The following is a 17,318-nucleotide window of genomic DNA, read 5'->3' as shown; positions in this document are numbered from 1 at the left end:
TTGAGCGGGAAAACATACATTATATTTTTTCTTTGTTTTCTAATATTTCATGATCTATCACGCTCCCTCTCTCAATTTCTCTCTCTCTCTCCTTATTCCCTGTTTCACACCCTCTTTGTATGAAGGTTTTCGGAAATCATAAAATCCCTTCCTAAGCTATTTGGGAAAGACAAGATTGACACGTGGGGATATCCGGCAAAATGGCTTTATTCAGTACCTATGTATACATGAATGCATATTATCTATCTATCTATATATATATATATATATATATATATATATATATATATATATATCTTATGTATATGTATTTATATGTATGTATACGTAGTGTATGTATTTAAGCCTATTTTGCCGGATATCCCCCACGTGTCCAATCTTGTCTTTCCTTCCCAAGGCTTAGGAAGGGATTCTATGATTTCCGAAAACCTTCATACAAAGTGGGGTGCATAATGATATACTAGATGAACTAGTACGCTTTTTGAATGTTGATCTCTGTCGGTGATCGATCAAAATTCGCTCGAACTTGAATGATCACATTGTTATAGAACAAGTGCAAATCTGCTGAAATAGGGCGAAAAATCTACTTTGTACTGGGGTAAAAGTCGACATCTAAATCCATCAACACTTAACTTATGCGGTCCCATTACATAAACAGACAGATAGAATCCAATTGTAAAGACTGTGCTGCATAAGAAAAAAACAAACAAACAAACGAACAAACAAAGAAACTGTGTTCACATCCTAATTTCACATACTCTACACATTGTTATTACTCGCGCATTTTTCATATTTGATTTGTACAAGACATGTTATACTTCATCCTCTTATTCATATCTCGTTGCATGATATCAAAGATAAACGATCCTCATCACATCAATCTACCACTCTTTATTACCACTATGATAATTGTTTTCATGATCATTTCCGTTATTTTATTGTTATGCAATTACAGCTGCTATGTTTGTAGTGAGCGTCATTACCTTAAACGAGCAACGAGCACTGGTTCAGTTTGGTGCAATATGGAAAGATATGTATATGTATATTTATATGTATATATAATATGTATGTGTATATATAGAGAGAGAAAGAGAGAGAGAGATTCATATGTATATACACTGTATCAGAATATAATCATGATTATGTATATGTACATAACGTATATCATGTGTGTGTGTGTGTGTATGTGAGTGTGTTATATGAGGAAAGAGAAAAATGGTGCATGTATCTTTGAAATTTTTACTCCTTTCACTGAACATGTTTTGTTTGAAAAAAAGTGCGCGAGATGAAAAATTCGTCTCCACCGGAATCGTCAGGAATGCTCTCATTAATTCGAAAGAAAATGTGATGAAATTGAGCGGGAAAACATACATTATATTTTTTCTTTGTTTTCTAATATTTCATGATCTGTCACGCTCCCTCTCTCAAAATCCAACTCTCTCTCTCTCTCTCTCTCTTCCCTCTCTTTCTCTCTCTCTCTCTCTCATTCCCTGTTTCACATCCTCTTTGTTTGAAGGTTTTCGGAAATCATAAAAGCCCTTCCTAAGCTATTTGGGAAAGACAAGATTGACACGTGGGGATATCCTGCAAAATGGGCTTCATTCAGCACCTATGTATACATGAATACATATATTATTATATATATATATATATATATATATATATATATATATATATATATATATATATATATATTGCCGGATATCCCCCACGTGTCCAATCTTGTCTTTCCTTCCCAAGGCTTAGGAAGGGATTCTATGATTTCCGAAAACCTTCATACAAAGTGGGGTGGATAATGAACTAGTACGCTTTTTGAATATTGATCTCTGTCGGTGATCGATCAAAATTCGCTCGAACTTGAATGATCGCATTGTTATAGAACAAGTGCAAATCTGCTGAAATTGGGCGAAAAATCTACTTTGTACTGGGGTAAAATGCGACATCTAAACCCATCAACACTTAAGTTATGCGGTCCTATTACATAAAAAGACAGATAGAATCCAATTGTAAAGACTGTGCTGCATAAGAAAAAACAAACAAACAAACGAACAAACAAAGAAACTGTGTTCACATCCTAATTTCACATACTCTACACATTGTTATTACTCGCGCATTTTCATATTTGATTTGTACAAGACATGTTATACTTCATCCTCTTATTCATATCTCGTTGCATGATATCAAAGATAAACGATCCTCATCACATCAATCTACCACTCTTTATTACCACTATGATAATTGTTTTCATGATCATTTCCGTTATTTTATTGTTATGCAATTACAGCTGCTATGATTGTAGCGAGCACTGGTTCAGTTTGGTGCAATATGGAAAGATTAAACTTTCAAATTTAAAGATTAAACTGCTTTCACATATCAGATTTTTTTTTTTAATGTGGAGAAAAACATTAAAGTATTGATTTATTGGGAATCTTGTTGTTTGTTTTTATTTCATTTCTTTGTACTCACGTGCAAAATGTAACTCTGGATTCTTCTACTTTTCATTTTCGATTTGAAGGAAGTTCCGGACGTACGCATCGACGTCCACATAAGCGAGCCGCAGGGCCTCAAGGAGGTCGAGGCCTTCTGGGAAATGTCAGACAGCGAGGACCAGAAGAAACTCAACAACCTGACGACCATCTCCACGAGGTCGCGCTACTCGCGCATCGTGTTCGATGTCCGCGGCGAGGGAGCCCTCATATCCCAGAACGGCATCGTGGGAGAATTCGTCGTCAAGTATGACGTACAACACAATGTAAAGGCGGGCCACCTGCAGGTAAAAATAGATAAACAAACAATCGAATTTTCGATAAAAGAAGTAATATGATAAAAAAATGCCGCGTAGGTAGAAATGTAGGTCTGTATGGTACTGTGTGTTTGTGTTCGTGTATAAGTTACTAAGTCTGTAAGCTGGTGTGTGATGACCAACTCAGCTTCGAAAAACTTCGTGATGTGTGATGACCAAGTTAGTGTTCAACCACCTCAATGGCGTGTGATGACCAAGTCAGCGGTCGACCAGCTCAGTGGTGTGTGATGACCAAGTCAGTGAAGTAGTGTGTGATTTGATGAACATTCGTTGCAATTGAAGGCGTGAGCATGCATTGCTTTTTGTAATGAAGGTAGCATTAATTTGGTTGTTTTTTTGTTTTGTTTTTTTATCACAACACCCCTTCTTTTCTCCTTTGCAGATAGTCAATGGATATTTTGTGCACTACTTCTCACCGACTGAATTACCGACAGCGAGGAAGAGTGTGGTCTTTGTCATTGATGAGAGCGGATCGATGCAGGGAAATAAAATGCGACAGGTTAAGAAAATGTTTATAATGTTTGATTATACCAAGCATGTTGATGGCAGGTTACATCCCTTTAAGTTTCCTCATATTCTTTCGTCTCTTCTCGACTCCCTCTTTACAAGCTTCGTTTTCTAGTGCTTAATCTCCTCGGTATTATTGTCATTCTTGTTATTCCCTTTATTTCTTTATCGTCTTCCACTTTACTTCTACCTTTTCTTCATCATCATCATCTTCTTTTTCTTTCTTTTTTTTCTTGCTTCTTTGTTTCTCTATCTTTTTTTATCTCACACGATATATATACATATATATATATATATATATATATATATATGCTTACCTGCATATAGACATATATATCGTGTCATATGTTGTCATTCTTGTTATTCTCTTTATTTCTTTATCGTCTTTAGAATATATTTAAAGACGATATCTTACTGAATATGTCATTAAAATGGAAGACGATAAAGAAATAAAGGAAATAACAAGAATGACAATATATGACACGATATATATATATATATATATATATATATATATATATATATACGTATATATATATATATGTAGGCCTAATAAATACAAGTATATATACATACACACACACACACACACACACACACACACACACACACACATATATATATATATATATATATATATATATATAGAGAGAGAGAGAGAGAGAGAGATATAGAGATATATAGATATATACATGCATATAATATACTGTATGATAGGTGGCATGTGAGATTATTGATCCTACGACAATATTGCTCTCATGAATACCTGCACGTTAAGCCAAACATAAATTCTACCCACAAACATAACCCTAGCCCTTTTTCCTAATCGCACATCAAACTACGTGTGGTGAATCCCCATCACAACCCTTACCCTAACCCTATAAGTCCTTGGAGAAAAGAAGACCGGAGCAATTTGTCGCAAAAGTAAATATCGTGTCACCGTCACAAAAAAAAAAAATAATAATAACATAAAGTTCATACTCGCTTCAGATTAAGGAGAATCCAGTGACGTTGATAAAACTGACATGGAGACCAATGCACAAATTTTGAGAAGTCATTTCACAGTAACCTTTCTTTACCTCTTTATTCCAAATTTACTCACCCACCCACCTTCCCCCCCCCAAAAAAAAAAAAAAAAATGAAAACAGACCAAAGAAGCCTTCTCCACAATCTTGGATGATGTGAGAGACATTGACACATTCAACGTCGTGGTTTTTGAGAGCAGCGTGGAGGCTTGGCGGGACAATCGAATGGTTCCCGCAACGGAAGAAAACATAGAGAATGCCAAGAGGTATGTCGGGAGGATCCATGCCAGTGGAGGTAAGTTGAGCACCAACTCTGCACATGAAGTGTAGGAAGAGTAAAATTAGACAGACGTGTAAAAACTGAGCTGTAGATGAAGAAAATGAAGCGCTTTATTTTCCTGAATTAAGAAGTCATGACAAAGTTTGCTCCCCACATACACTGTACACGTGCAAAACAAACCAATGTAACGTACTTCATTAGACAAGTTAGAAATAAATCTGAAAATTAGATTTTCAAAACAATTCTAAAGCATTAGAGATTCGGACCAAAGATTGTTAAGACATGAAACGTTGAATCATTACGCAAGAGTCTAAATTCTTACCTTTCTGGTATTAAAATCATGCTGGTATTTTACATTTTTCTCGGCTTTATAACGTCATTATGCTAGTATGTATTAACGGGTCACATGTTAATGCCTTCATACTCTAGGTACAAACTTTTACGGAGGCCTCTTGAAAGCTGTGCGTCTTCTGGACGAGCACACGGGGAAAACAGTCTCCCCTTGATCATCATGCTATCGGACGGTGCGCCGACTTCGGGCGAGGTCACGAATACTGCTGAAATCACCTCCAGAATCACCAAGATCATTGACGGACGCATCTCCGTGTTCAACATCGGGTTCGGGAACGGCGTCGACTACAACTTCCTCGAGAAGCTCTCGCTCAACAACAACGGCCTGGCGAGGAAAGTGTACGAAGATTCCGACGCGGCCCTGCAAATGAAGGGTTTCTACGACGAAGTTGCCAACCCGCTTCTGTTTAACATCAACATCGAGTACAACAAAAACCTCATAGACGAGGACAGTCTCACCAAGTCTTCGTTCAAGGCGTACTACGACGGCACGGAAATCACCGTAGCGGGAAAGCTGAAGGATGAAGTGATCAATGCCGTGTGGAACAAACCGGACCAGCCCACGGAAACTGTGGAGAACCACGACCCGGCTACACCAGCGGGAAACGAAACGATCCTCGCCTCGGCAGCACAGCCTGCCGTGCTCTCGCTCGTTGACGGGAATGAGAGCAACGACCTCCAACTGGACGTGACGATAACAGCAATGTCCCTCGATGTCGGGATCGAGTTTAACACTTCAGTACCCGTTGACGTAAGCTTCGAGATAGAAAACGTTACATCATTGCCTTGTACAAAATATTGTGCGGAGCAACTGCTCGCAGAAAAGGCGCGCAGCACATTTTCTTTTATTCTTTGAAATCAGTGCTGCAAACCAGGAGAAATCTCTGGGAGCATGTCTGAAAACATAATGGTGCAGACATGTACCCACAGATTTTCCATACCTTGTAATATGCGCAAGTGGAATGAAAAGAAAACAAAAAATGTGTGGAAGTTTATGAAGGATAAAGACGTTTTCCAGCATTTACGTAAAAAAAAAGGAAAAAAAAAAACCTTCAAGTAATGATGGCTTCCAGGATACCACAATATAGTGGCTGAAATTTCGACAGGCCTATATCATCTACCTATGTTAAAGATAATCCATGACAAATGCATGATAAGAATTTACGAATTACCCTGTCTATTATTAAATTGGCGATTGAAAAATCAAACTCAATATGATCGGTGACTGCAGAGATAAAGCACCCACACCATATCATCACATACCGCACCACAGGGCGCCACGCCCTATTGTATCAAACTCCAGTAGGCCCTAATCATGCCATGTACTTACCTGTGACACTATATATGTCTTGACACATTATTATTATCAAGCAATACCGTACTATAACATCTTTGCCTTGCCAATACTGCTGTTTTTCCCCTTCCACGAACAGGAGGAACGAACTCTGAGTCGACACGAAGTCGACAACTTTGCCCAGCGCCTCTGGGCTTACCTTTCCATTAAGAACATTCTGGACCAGCGGAAGACGACCAGGAACCGGGCGGCCAGGGATAATCTCACCGAGCGGGCGCTCAACCTCTCCATGAAGTACCATTTCGTCACCCCACTGACGTCGCTGCTTGTAGTGAAGCCCGAGGAAGATGCAGTCGACGAGCCCATCGGTGGCGGCGAGGACGTCGTCGCGGAGGACGAGGTGGCCGACGTTGTCCAATCATTCATCAACCCAGCAGCAGCTCCGAATGTTCCAACACAGTCAAGGATGGTGTTTAGTAGTGGGGTTGCAAGGCAACATAGTAAGACTTTGGATTATGTTCTTTGTTTGATTGCTTGTTTTGTTTCTTTCATTGTTCCATGTTCCACATTTTACTAGTAAATAAAGAAAATCGCTACAGATATAAATTCAGAAGAACAATATATATATTATGCTGAAATGAAATAGGAGATGGTGCTTGGATAAATTCTCTGTCCAGATCACTATATTATGCTGAAATGAAATAGGAGATGGTGCTTGGATAAATTCTCTGTCCAGATTACTAAAAAAAAAAAATGGGTCCTGTGGAAGTTATTTTCAGAGCAGATACACAGTTTGTATATGAAGAGCTTGCCTCCAAAAGGCGCTAAATCCATTGAAAAATGATGGATTTTAGCGCCTTTTGGAAGCAAGCTCTTCATATATGGGGGAGAGAATATCTTTATCTCGTAGGATGGAAAATTGTTGTAATGTTCTTCACCAGTCTTAATAACCATTGAAAAAAAGCACATCTGGAAAGGCTACCAACACTAAATTGATATATTAATGTTCCAACACTGAAGTAAAACACTGAAGTAAAACTTGTTTGTATTTTTACTCACTCTATTAGTGTGCACAAGAGATTAACCATTGAAAGGGTAATGAATGGGACATGTCTGATTATCAAGTTTCGCTTAAGATCAATACTTATAGAGGGATCAATATTTAGTGAGGTTAGACACAATTTCACTCCGAACCAAAGTTCTTCCACAGACTATTTATGCTGTGATGAAAAACAGAAAAGTCGTTATTCATACTGAAAAAACCCAAGCATACGTAACTATGTGTGAGGCCACATATAGTCAGAATCTCAACATCGCAAGGATAGAATATAGAATATATAGTGATTAGTAGAGGAATCGGCCATTGTTTGTGAAAACATTCGGGTCGACTGGATCAAAGAAACTAAGTTGGTAGAAGTTCCACCCCTAGTGATTGATATACCAGAAGAGCGTCATGATTACATAACAAACGGCGTTATACGTACAATAACTCACTGTGGTGACTCACCCAGCATACTGACCTTGGAAGTGCACTGCACATGATGCGTTACAAAGTGGGCCAACGGAATGAATGACATTGAAAAACTCAGGTATATGTGTAAGCAAAAATGTAAACTTTGGCCCGCATCCACGAGGGTGGTTTAGATTTAGTCCATAATCAAAATTCAGATTTGAAACATGCGAGTAATCAACGCGCGTTTGTTACCGGACATACGTCTGTCGGCGTACGCAATTTGTATATCGTATATTACGCAGAACAAATTTGTGGTGGTCTAAGCTTAAACCACCTTCGTGAAATCGGGCCATAGTGGCGCATGGATTGAAGACATGCTGATGAATGCAATAGTACAGCTATTGTAATCATTCAACTTACTGAAACTGAAATAGTATGTAAGAGCATGCATGTATATAAAGGCACTGTTAGCGCAGATTGAAAGGACTTGATACCACGACATAACAGTGTGAATTTGAGGTTGCGCCTGAGCTAATAGGGTGCCACCATCTGCGCATTTGATTTATATGACTGTACACAATTAAAATACAAGTAGGCATGCTAATATATATAAATATATATATATATATATATATATATATATATATATATATATATATATATTCAGTGGCGTACCGTGGGTCAAGACATTGGGGGGGGGGGCACCTCATGGCAGCAACATCAGAATTGCATAACGTAACAATTAAATGCGAGCGAGCTTGACAATTTTGACATTTTACAGTCCCTAAACTGCCGTTTTTAGCTATATATAATAATATATGTTTGTATATATATATATATATATATATATATATTGCTTTGGAAATTAAGGGGGTTGCACCAGGCGCAACTGCTGGCAGTTGCTGGCAGTAACATCACGAGAATGGCATAACGATTAAATGCGAGCGAGCGAAGCGAGCGAGCTTGAAAATTTTGACATTTTTCGGTCCCCCAACTGCCGTTTGTAGCTATATTTTTTCGCTTTGGAAATTCAGGGGGGGGGGGGGCGCACCGGGTGCAACTGCTGGCAATTACTGGCAGTAACATCAGGAGAATTGCATAGCGATTAAATGCGAGCGAGCGAAGCGAGCGAGCTTGAAAATTTTGACATTTTACAGTCCCAAAACTGCCGTTTGTAGCTATATTTTTTCGCTCTGGAAATTAAGGAGAGGGGGCGCACCGGGCGCAACTGCTGGCAATTACTGGCAGTAACATCACGAGAATGGCATAACGATTAAATGCGAGCGAGCGAAGCGAGCGAGCTTGAAAATTTTGACATTTTACAGTCCCCCAACTGCCGTTTGTAGCTATATTTTTTCGCTTTGGAAATTCAGGGGGGGGGGGCGCACCGGGTGCAACTGCTGGCAATTACTGGCAGTAACATCAGGAGAATTGCATAGCGATTAAATGCGAGCGAGCGAAGCGAGCGAGCTTGAAAATTCTGACATTTTACAGTCCCAAAACTGCCGTTTGTAGCTATATTTTTTCGCTCTGGAAATTAAGGAGAGGGGGCGCACCGGGCGCAACTGCTGGCAATTACTGGCAGTAATATCGGGAGAATGGCATATAACGGTTAAATGCGAGCGAGCTTGAAAATTTTGACATTTTATGTTCCCAAAACTGCCGTTTTTAGGTATATTTTTTCTCTTTGGAAATTAAGGGGAGGGGGCGCATCGGGTGCAACTGCTGGCAATTACTGACAGCAACATCAGGAGAATTGCACAGCGATTAAATGCGAGCGAGCGAAGCGAGCGAGCTTGAAAATTTTTACATTTTACAGTCCCAAAACTGCCGTTTGTAGCTATATTTTTTCCCTCTGGAAATTAAGGAGAGGGGGCGCACCGGGTGCAACTGCTGGCAATTACTGGCAGTAATATCAGGAGAATGGCATATAACGGTTAAATGCGAGCGAGCGAAGCGAGCGAGCTTGAAAATTTTGACATTTTATGTTCCCAAAACTGCCGTTTTTAGGTATATTTTTTCTCTTTGGAAATTAAGGGGAGGGGGCGCATCGGGTGCAACTGCTGGCAATTACTGACAGCAACATCAGGAGAATTGCATAGCGATTAAATGCGAGCGAGCGAAGCGAGCGAGCTTGAAAATTTTGACATTTTACAGTCCCAAAACTGCCGTTTGTAGCTATATTTTTTCGCTCTGGAAATTAAGGAGAGGGGGCGCACCGGGCGCAACTGCTGGCAATTACTGGCAGTAACATCACGAGAATGGCATAACGATTAAATGCGAGCGAGCGAAGCGAGCGAGCTTGAAAATTTTGACATTTTACAGTCCCCCAACTGCCGTTTGTAGCTATATTTTTTCGCTTTGGAAATTCAGGGGGGGGGGGGCGCACCGGGTGCAACTGCTGGCAATTACTGGCAGTAATATCAGGAGAATGGCATATAACGGTTAAATGCGAGCGAGCGAAGCGAGCGAGCTTGAAAATTTTGACATTTTATGTTCCCAAAACTGCCGTTTTTAGGTATATTTTTTCTCTTTGGAAATTAAGGGGAGGGGGCGCATCGGGTGCAACTGCTGGCAATTACTGACAGCAACATCAGGAGAATTGCATAGCGATTAAATGCGAGCGAGCGAAGCGAGCGAGCTTGAAAATTTTGACATTTTACAGTCCCAAAACTGCCGTTTGTAGCTATATTTTTTCGCTCTGGAAATTAAGGAGAGGGGGCGCACCGGGCGCAACTGCTGGCAATTACTGACAGCAACAGCTTGAAAATTTTGACATTTTACAGTCCAAAAACTGTCGTTTGTAGCTACATATATATTATTTCGCTTTGGAGGGAGGGGGCGCCCGGTGCGCCCCCTGGATCCGCCACTGGTAGTCAAGGGTGTCGGTTTATGTTCATGATTGGGGGAGGTATGACCAGCGAGGGGGCGTCGAAGTGACCAAGCGGGAGAAGGATGTCCAAAATCTGCACTTTATATAGAGCATCCCCTAATTTATTTGTGTTTGTGAGTGTGTGTGTTTCAATATCATGGATGGAAAAGTTAGGAAATAGCCAAGGTCAAGTCTTATTATTGGCAATGCAAGGCATTTTAATATAGACTAGTATGTAAAGCAACACTGCAAAATCAATGATCAAGCTTTGATAGCAAATGTGTACAACCTATCAAACATCACATTGCGCAACATTGCAGCGACTCTTTTTGCCATTCCGATGTTCTGAGTACACTAAGTGCGCACATCCTGCTTGTATTCAAAATGCCAACCAGCACCAGGAATCACACTGAATCACAATCTTTTGTCGTTTCCGGGCTTTTTGAACAATGTTTCACTATAATACCTCCTTAATTATATGGTTAAAAGAAATCTCAGAAAAATATCTTTTTCTTGATCATCCTTTCATGTCGATTTCAAAAGCAGTTTACTAACCCTTGAATTACCATTTTGGTAGGGTTTTTTTTCTTTTTTTCTTCTTTTTTTTTCTTTTTTTTTCACCAGCGGATTGGGGGGGGGGGGGCACGTGCCCCCCCCCCCATGCCCCCCGTAGTTACGCCACTGTATATATATATATATATTGTATGAAGTGTTTCTTTAAGCAATAAGTCAGACAGACGATATTCATGTGATAGAAAGTTATATAAATTATGTAAATAGCGTACAACTTTAGCTATCAAGATGTCATGTAAAGTGGACAGATATGAAAGAGTTATTGGGTATTATTCTAATTCCACAAAATACCTTTTGAATGGGTGTATTGTACCTGTGCCATGCGTACATACTGTGGCATCGTTGGCCTGTTAATCATGATTATTAAACTTCATACTGATAAAATAAGAATGGTCTACTCTCTTGATTATACAATTTTGCCCATTGTTAATTAAGTTCAGTCTTGTGCTTGCAAGATAATACAACGTTGGGACTTCAGTTCTCTCGCCATAGGCCCATGGTTTCATCAACAGCATGGAATTGTACCACATACTAGAGATCAACATCCATTTGCACTACATAGTCCCTTTATACTCCATGAGCGCAAATCAGTAAAAATATGATTCTGGTTATGGAGTATTATGTCATATACAGACGAGAACAGTGAGGTAAAGAAGAAGCTTTAGAGATGGTATGGTTTTGGTTGAGATGGGTATCCGGGTTTTAAGCTTTTGTAGATACTTGTATAAAATATTAAAGAGCGTACAGTTCCAACAGGAATTAAAAGTTTATTTGATGAAAATCAGCTATGAAATGGCTGAGATATCCAAAAACAAAGCAAAACAAAGTGGTCCTAATAAAAGGTGGATCCCACCTTCTCATTGGACCACTATGATTTTGGATATTTCAGCCACTTCAAAACCGATTGTCATTAACGAAACTTGTAATTCTTCTTAGAATTGTATGTTTGTTTGTTTCACAATCACGTAAAATTATTTTGCACCTTAGTGAGTACTTTCGCCTCTTACTAGTGGGTTCTTCGTAGATGGCGGTATGACGATGGACGCAGTCTGAAGAAGCCACCAGTAGGAGGCGAAAGTACTCACCAAGGTACAGAATAATTTTAAGTGATTGTGGAAGAAGGACATATTCCTGTGAAATCACCAGTCAGATGAACCTCATCCAGGATGTATGTTCTTTTACATTTCATATAAGTGGCTTCTGTATACTTATCTCGCAAAAAGTTAAAATCCTCATCTCAACCGATACTATACCATCCTTTTAAAATGATGAACCTATGCTTACTTGGAAAGCGAAAAAAAGCTAGGTTGCAGATCTCGAAAATCTCACTTCCTCCGTGTTCCAGGGGGTCATTCCTTGGTCCAATGTGGTTTATTTACATCATCTAGTTACATCAAGATGCGAATGCAAAGCACATGCAAATGCACGCATATTCAAAAAGGCAATCTGCGGGTTAAAACAGTCATGTTTGGTGTGTAGTACTCCTAACTATCATGGCTGGTGTAAATACCAGTACTTTAACAAGAGGAGCATAAAAATTCAATTCAAACCAGCAGATGAAAACTTGAACATGAAACCATATAAAGGTCAAAATTCGTAAATTGTGTGAAGTTATTTTTACATGTATGTCCATCTTATATCATCTTCTTTTTATTCAACTTTGATGATTTATTTCCATAACAAACACTAACCAATAAGTTTTTGGTTTGTTTATAATGACCCCTTATGAGTAGTTCTGATTGCAAAATTGATGAATGAAAAATATTCAGCATAGAAAGATAAAATGAGATAAAGAGAGCACCAGACCGGCGGGGTAGTCAGAAGAAAAACCACAGCATAAACTGGGCTATTGGTTTCGTTGACGGCAAAAGACCAATGAACACCTCACTCTGTATAACGCTGTGGTGCCAGTGTCAAAAGCGGTATGAGAAGTGCGATCACTGTGACAATTTTTCGTCTGAAATCATTCTCATTGATTCCCACGATTCATTGCAGTTTAATGATAACACATGACTAATGCCACAGAACTCCTTGGAGTTAAGTATGAAATCGTGAACATATTGCTCTATGATAATCTACTCTTCGTCAGTCATGTTTGCTTATCAAGTTATCGTCATATTTATGTTCATGATTTTTGCACTAAACTGAATGCATCAATAAAAGTTGATTCAAGTCTAGTGAAGATAAGAATGGAATTTATGCATAAACTGGTCTTTGATGACTTTTTTGAAAAATAATAATTGTTTCTTTGCAGGACCCACCACAAACTCGCCATTCGCTTCCTATATCCTACAGGGATCTCAGGGGCCTTTGTCTTCAGGTAAGAACGAACAATAAATTTGATACCAAAACGTAAAAACTCTCCAAGAAACTGACTTCCCTTTAGAGGTGTAAATTTTAATGCCCTTTCTGGAACACGCCCACACAAAAGCATTTAACTCTATACGCTACTTAAGGATATTTGTTGGATTGAGTTTTGTCATTTGGTCTGATGCTACATGTCAAAATCACTATTCTTGATAGTTGCTTCATTCCGAACGCTATCAATTTCTTGGCAAAATGTACATGTCGTATGTTCATCACTCTGCATTTCAAGTTATGGCATCATACCTGATAATGGTGATGATAGACAGATAATCTATCCATATGTTGTTGCTTAAATATCTGTAGGCCAATCCTTTTCATTCTTTTCTTTTTTGTTTCAAATTTTATTCTTTGAATTCATATAACTTATCTAAATCTCAAGTCAGTTTCATACGGTAATGATTTAAACCAATCAGTCATCAAGCAATCAATCAGTCAGATCATCGTGTAATCAAAGTATGAAAATTCTTCTGGATACCAAATAACTATATAGGACATATTCTTAAAACAGTGACAAGGCTATCATGAGAGGCCCTTCTCAGTATAGTAACTGCTGATTATTGAATTCAGCAAAGTCATACATATCATAATAATGATTCATTAGATCACTATAGAAGAACATCAATTGACTAATGTTCTTGTCATCGGTTATTTGAATTTGGATTTTACTTCTTTTCTTTTTTAATTCTTGACAGCTGATAGTGATCCGCACTTTCTCATCAAACTCCCGGAAACTGATGTCACCGTTTGCTTCGACATCAACGGCGATCCCGGCGATGTCTTCAGTCTACTGGATGATCCTAAGCTCGGTGGGTCTCGCTCTCGAATACGGATCTTCAAGTCCTGTGAAGATAGTCTCCACTCCTGTCTAAAAAATGAGCAGGGCCCAATTTCATAAAAGATGTTAGGATAGCAACTCTTGCTGGAATGGCGACTTCTAATGGCAATCGGGAAGCTGGATTCTTTTCCTTACCATGACAATTGCCGTTCCAGCAAGAGTTGCTATCATATCATTTTTTTTTTTTTTTTTTTTAATGAAGTGGGGCCCATATTTGCCACACCGCTGTCCCTTGTTTGCTGATACAATGTATGTCAGGAACTGTTATTAAAGTAAGGTTTCTTATTCTTGTTTTTATGCAGCTTTACGATGATTAAGATAATTTCTGTTTTGTTTTTGTTTGTTTGTTTGTTCTTGCAATGAGAGCTCGGTAGTCTTGATAGGTCTACGGTGTAAAAAATTACAAAACTTTCACTTGTCTGATTTGTTTTAGGACTCACGGTTACGGCGTTAGTGATTCCAGCTGGACGAATGGCAAACAAGTCAGAGAACGTCAACGGCCAACCAGACGAGCCGGCGCGAACGTACTTCGGCCAGATGAGGGTCGGTCTCGGGAACGACCGCTATCTCCTCCTCACCCCCGACTTCATCGAGGTTAGCACCGAAGCCTTCAGGCTGCGTTGGGAAGACGACCTCACCCTGAGAGTCGGAGACTTCGTCGTGCAGATACGCCACAAGCGTCACGTGATCATCAGCCACGGGGACGAAGTGGCGATCGTCATCATGTTGCATCGTGTGAGGGCGCACGATCCCAATGACATCATCAAGGCTCACAGAGTGACCCATTTTGGCTTCTACGTCGCAGAGAGGCGTGGTCTCTCCAACGAAGTTCACGGGCTGATCGGTAAGATGGCATAAGATTTTTTTTTTTTTTTTTTTTTTTTAGTTATAATTTCATTCGTTTGACGGTATAATGTCAGTATTGAAAAAAACAATATTTGTGACACACAGTTCATTTTGCCCATGTTCCGACAGAATGTAGGGAGACAATATTTATTGCCGCGCTTAATACAAACAACAACAACAAAGAAAAAGAAAACAAGGAGTTGGATACATTGGTAGACTAAAGACCTTGTCTTTTTGTTTCGAGAAAGGGACGACGTCATCTTCTTTTATTTATTTTAGCTATTTATCGAAGGGATCTAACCACAGAAAATGGCAGGCCTACATGGATGTTAATGTACATTATGTCAGCAATGGAAACGAAATCTCTACTGTAAACAAGAAAATGCACGACTGCATGGAGTGGAATAAAAGACAGACATTTATGGTCGGAATCGATTACCTTGATTCAATTCCTAATTTCTCCAATCCGTCGACTCCTTTTTTCACCATCAAGGTCAATTCCAACAGAAGAAGGATATTCTGGTGTCTATCCCGACTGAAGTCGATCAGGATGGCGTCGATGCCATGGTCATTGCCGACAGCGTCAACGCGACGCTGAGCATAGACAAGCGCAGCGTCAACGTCATGCGGAAGATTCGTCGCGTACCGTTGATCAGAGACTACCAGGACTGCTGGTACGCAGCCGACAACGCAAAGGGTCTGATCGAAGGAGACTACGCAGACTACAGACTTCCACACCTTACGGCGCCTCTGAGCAGGAAATTCAACGTTTGATTGCAGAAGTCGTGATATCCAAGGATCCCCAATGCGGCTTTTTTTCTTAATCATTATTTTCTTGATCCCTATTCTTTACTTATGAATTCATTTCCTCCCATCAAAAAAAAAAAAAAAAAAAAAAAAAAAAAAAAAAAGAGAAAAAAAAGGCCATGCTTTTGCCGGCCTTGTTTGTTAGTTTGTCTGTTTGTTTGTTTTTTCGAAAAAAAAAATCAAAATATTGTGAACTGATTTGGATGAAATTTTTAGGAAAAAGTTGATACAATGTAATTACCAACGGCGTAAATCCATACTGAGGAGTGGGGGGGGATGGTCACCATCACCACGATTACAAGCCCATAACCGGACGGGCGCAGCCTTTTTTTTGGGGGGGGGGGGGGGTGGGGGTGGGGGGGTGGGGTGGGGGGGGGAGAAGCTTGTGTGCCCCCCTCCCCCCCCCCACACACACTTTACAGGGATCGGATGCCCCACTCTTTTGCATGAAATATAAAGTGGGAGAAAAGTGGCAGCAACAACATAAAGACTTTGTTCTTGTTGCTTTTTTTTTTTTTTGCTTGTCAGACGACTTTCGGCGGAAAATCAGACCTTAAAAGTATGAAAACAATTTTTTTTTTTTTGTGGAAATATCTGTGAAAGGGAGCGGAACGACCGAACGGGGGAAGGGTGTGTATGGGGGGGGGGGGGTATCCCTCTCCCACACGAGGAAGATTTTGCATTTTCAGACCTGAAATTCAGCGATCTGGTGCTCACTTGTGGTGAAAATTTTGTTTTCTTTTCTTAAAAAAAAAACAATAACAAAATGAAATATTCACAATATATTATTGAATGACAAAATCGTGGTATTTCAGCTCTTGCTGTGCGACATCACTGTGAAGGCCTACTAAATAACGGGGCCTATCATCGGCGTAGACAGGATTTGATCTTAGGAGGAGCGGTTATGTGAGGGAACGAATCAAGCGAGGGGGGAGGGTATGGTAGGGGGGTTTCCCCCTCCTACGGTGAAATCTCTTTGCGTTAAAAATTTTGACATTTTTCAGTCCAAAAACTGCCGTTTGTAGCTATATTCTTCGCTTTGGAAATTAAGGGGGGCACACCAGGCGCAATTGCTGTCAATCACTGGCAGCAACGTCAGGAGAATGGCATAGCGATTAAATGCGAGCGAGCGGAGCGAGCGAGCATGAAAATTTTAACATTTTACAGTCTAAAAACTGCCGTTTGTAGCTATACTTTTCGCTTTGGAAATTAAGGGGGGCCGCATTAGGCGCAACTGCTAGCAATTACTGGCAGCAACATCAGGGGAATGGCATAGCAGTTAAATGTGAGCGAGCGGGGCGAGCG

General features: G+C 39.8%; 1 protein-coding gene across 1 annotated transcript in view; it reads left to right on the top strand.

The window, feature by feature from the left end:
- LOC140241966 (inter-alpha-trypsin inhibitor heavy chain H3-like) overlaps positions 1-16,263 on the top strand; it is a 30,641-nt gene extending 14,378 nt beyond the window's left edge. The window contains 10 exon segments of the mRNA XM_072321714.1: positions 2,516-2,773; positions 3,186-3,302; positions 4,459-4,630; positions 5,045-5,113; positions 5,116-5,717; positions 6,400-6,760; positions 13,413-13,478; positions 14,218-14,331; positions 14,794-15,204; positions 15,700-16,263. Of these exon segments, the coding sequence (XP_072177815.1) occupies positions 2,516-2,773; positions 3,186-3,302; positions 4,459-4,630; positions 5,045-5,113; positions 5,116-5,717; positions 6,400-6,760; positions 13,413-13,478; positions 14,218-14,331; positions 14,794-15,204; positions 15,700-15,980 (2,451 nt within the window). The 3' untranslated portion in view covers positions 15,981-16,263.
- Positions 16,264-17,318: the final 1,055 nt, after the last annotated feature.

Source organism: Diadema setosum, chromosome 2 (assembly GCF_964275005.1).
Source record: "Diadema setosum chromosome 2, eeDiaSeto1, whole genome shotgun sequence".
In the NCBI taxonomy this organism is placed as follows: Eukaryota; Metazoa; Echinodermata; class Echinoidea; order Diadematoida; family Diadematidae; genus Diadema; species Diadema setosum.
Note: the sequence above shows the minus strand (reverse complement) of the source record. Positions and strands in the feature narration are given on the sequence as shown.